The sequence below is a fragment of the Eimeria mitis genome, genomic scaffold (assembly GCF_000499745.2).
Source record: "Eimeria mitis Houghton genomic scaffold, Emh_scaff6715, whole genome shotgun sequence".
NCBI lineage: Eukaryota > Apicomplexa > Conoidasida > Eucoccidiorida > Eimeriidae > Eimeria > Eimeria mitis.
This window is the reverse complement of record NW_013574842.1, coordinates 1-2,019: the sequence shown is the minus strand read 5'-3', so window position 1 is coordinate 2,019 and position 2,019 is coordinate 1. Positions and strand designations below refer to the sequence as shown.

The 2,019-nt window shown below is 55.9% G+C and overlaps 1 protein-coding gene across 1 annotated transcript; it reads left to right on the top strand.

Moving 5' to 3' along the window:
- Positions 1-632: 632 nt before the first annotated feature.
- Positions 633-1,899, top strand: EMH_0088810 (uncharacterized protein; the record flags this gene model as incomplete). The annotated part of the gene is made up of 2 exons (XM_013501341.1): positions 633-1,570; positions 1,656-1,899. The coding sequence occupies 2 exons, from the start codon at positions 633-635 to the stop codon at positions 1,897-1,899; spliced, it is 1,182 nt and encodes a 393-aa protein (XP_013356795.1).
- Positions 1,900-2,019: the final 120 nt, after the last annotated feature.

Genomic DNA, 2,019 nt, shown 5'->3' with positions numbered 1-2,019 from the left:
TTCACTTAGCATAAGAAAGAGCGGGCCTGAGGAACTTGCATTTGTTCGTGGCCACACACCCCTGCAAGCCCGGTGGTGGTGACCTGTGCTCGGTGTTCAGTCTGGGGCAAAGGTTCAGCCGTTTTTGTGTATTTTTCCTGTTGTTTTTCAGGTTTTATATTTCCATAATAGCCGTAAAAAGGTATTTCAATCCCAAATATCCTTCTCAAGGGCCAGTTACTGTTCATCGTCCATATTAGTAGCAGCACACCCCGCCTATACCCGAAGGTTCCGGGTTGACCGGCGAGCGTCCTGGGCGTTTTCATGAATGAAATCGCCATATATTTCCACATATTTCGCATAGTTTGATAGAGGAAATATAGAAATGGTTTAGTTTATCCAGGTTTCTGTTTTTTCAGCCACAGGCAAGCGGAATTGGCAACCACAGACAGCCCTCGGCGGAACATGAACTGCGCGGAGTAGACGCGAAAAGCTGCATGCAGCCGCCAGATTTTCCTGCTGAAAAAACTAACAGGATATTCAGTGTTCAGCGCAGAGGCTTCAGGGCCCCCAGTGTGCCCGCGCCTTCTGTCCCAGCCTCACGACATTCATACTTGAATATGGCGTCAAGTGGGTTGGTTACGCGGCCGACAATGCTTTCTATACAGATATTCAAGAACAGAAAGACCCGTTCGGTCTTCTTATTCTTTTCAGTTGTTTTTCTGCTGGCGTCAGAGCAGCATTTCGTTGTTGCTGCGGCATCCTACGCACCGTTGGGCGACCATTGGACAGCTGCTGCCGCCGTGCATCCCAGTACACCTCTTCAGTTCCTCCGCCAGCATATTTTATTGGAAAACGTGACGAATGCGAATGTCGTCCCCTCCGTTGAGGAGAGCAGCGTGGTTTCTGCAAGGTATGTGCGAGATGGTAATATAAAAGTTCCTGATGCCTTGCACGAGACTCTCAACTTCGACAGCTCCTTTCATCCGGAGTCACCAGACACTCAACGGCCCCTGCCCGTGAAAGTCTCCGGGATAGACGACCAAGCTGACGCCCTTCAGCAGCAGCTCCGCGCGCAGCAACTTAGAGATGTTTCGGATGCAGATAGAGGCGATTGGGATTGGGCTACTGAGGACGAGTGGGCAGAGGGGGAAGGGCAAGGAGAAAAGGAGAAGGAGAATCAGAAGGAAGAGGAGCACCACGAAGAAAACGGCAACGATGATCAGGAGCCTGTAGAGGGGGCCGGAGTTGTCCCGCAGTGGCAGCTGCAAGGGTCTGCAGCAGAAGATTCTTCTGTTGCAACCAACGTAAATACTAGTGGTGCTGGCCGCAGGACATCAGACAGGTTCGTGGACCCACGCAGTGAGCATCAGTGGCCACAGCAGCAGCAACAACAGCAACGCAACGGGCAGCAGTTCGAGCAAAGCAACGATGACTGGCTTGGACTCCCTTCGCAGCAGCAGCAGCGGCAGCCCTTGCCGCCGCAGCAGCAGCTGCTGCCTCCAAACCGAAATCCTTACGGTCGAGGAGGAGAGGATGAGTTCCTAAATCAGGGCCCCATCACCAATGGCCCAACCGGCATGAGGGGCCAGTCTGGGGCCCCGTTTGGGGGCCCCTCTGGAGGCTCCTTTCGGGGGCCCCCTCCAGCACCACACGGCATTTCACCTTTTGGGCAGCATGACGGCCCCCCTGGAGGCCCAGCTGGTAGTTCGCCTTTCGGCCAACGGGGCGTACCCGCTGGGCTCCCTTCTGGGGCTGCATCTATGGGCCCACGTGAGGGCCCCGTTGGAGGCCTACCTGGGGGCCCACCTGGGGGCCCCTCTCGCGAACAATTTGGAGTACAGTCTGGGAGCCTACCTGGAGGGGTACCTGGAAGTTCACGTGTGGGGCAATCTGAGGGACTTGGGGGCCCCCCTCTAGGGTTCGTAAGGGGCCCCTCAGGGGCCACCCCTTCCGGGATGTCTGCGGGTTTACCTGGGGACGCACTAAGGATCCCCGCTGGGGGCCCACCTGCTGGATTCGCAGGACAGGTAGCTGGAG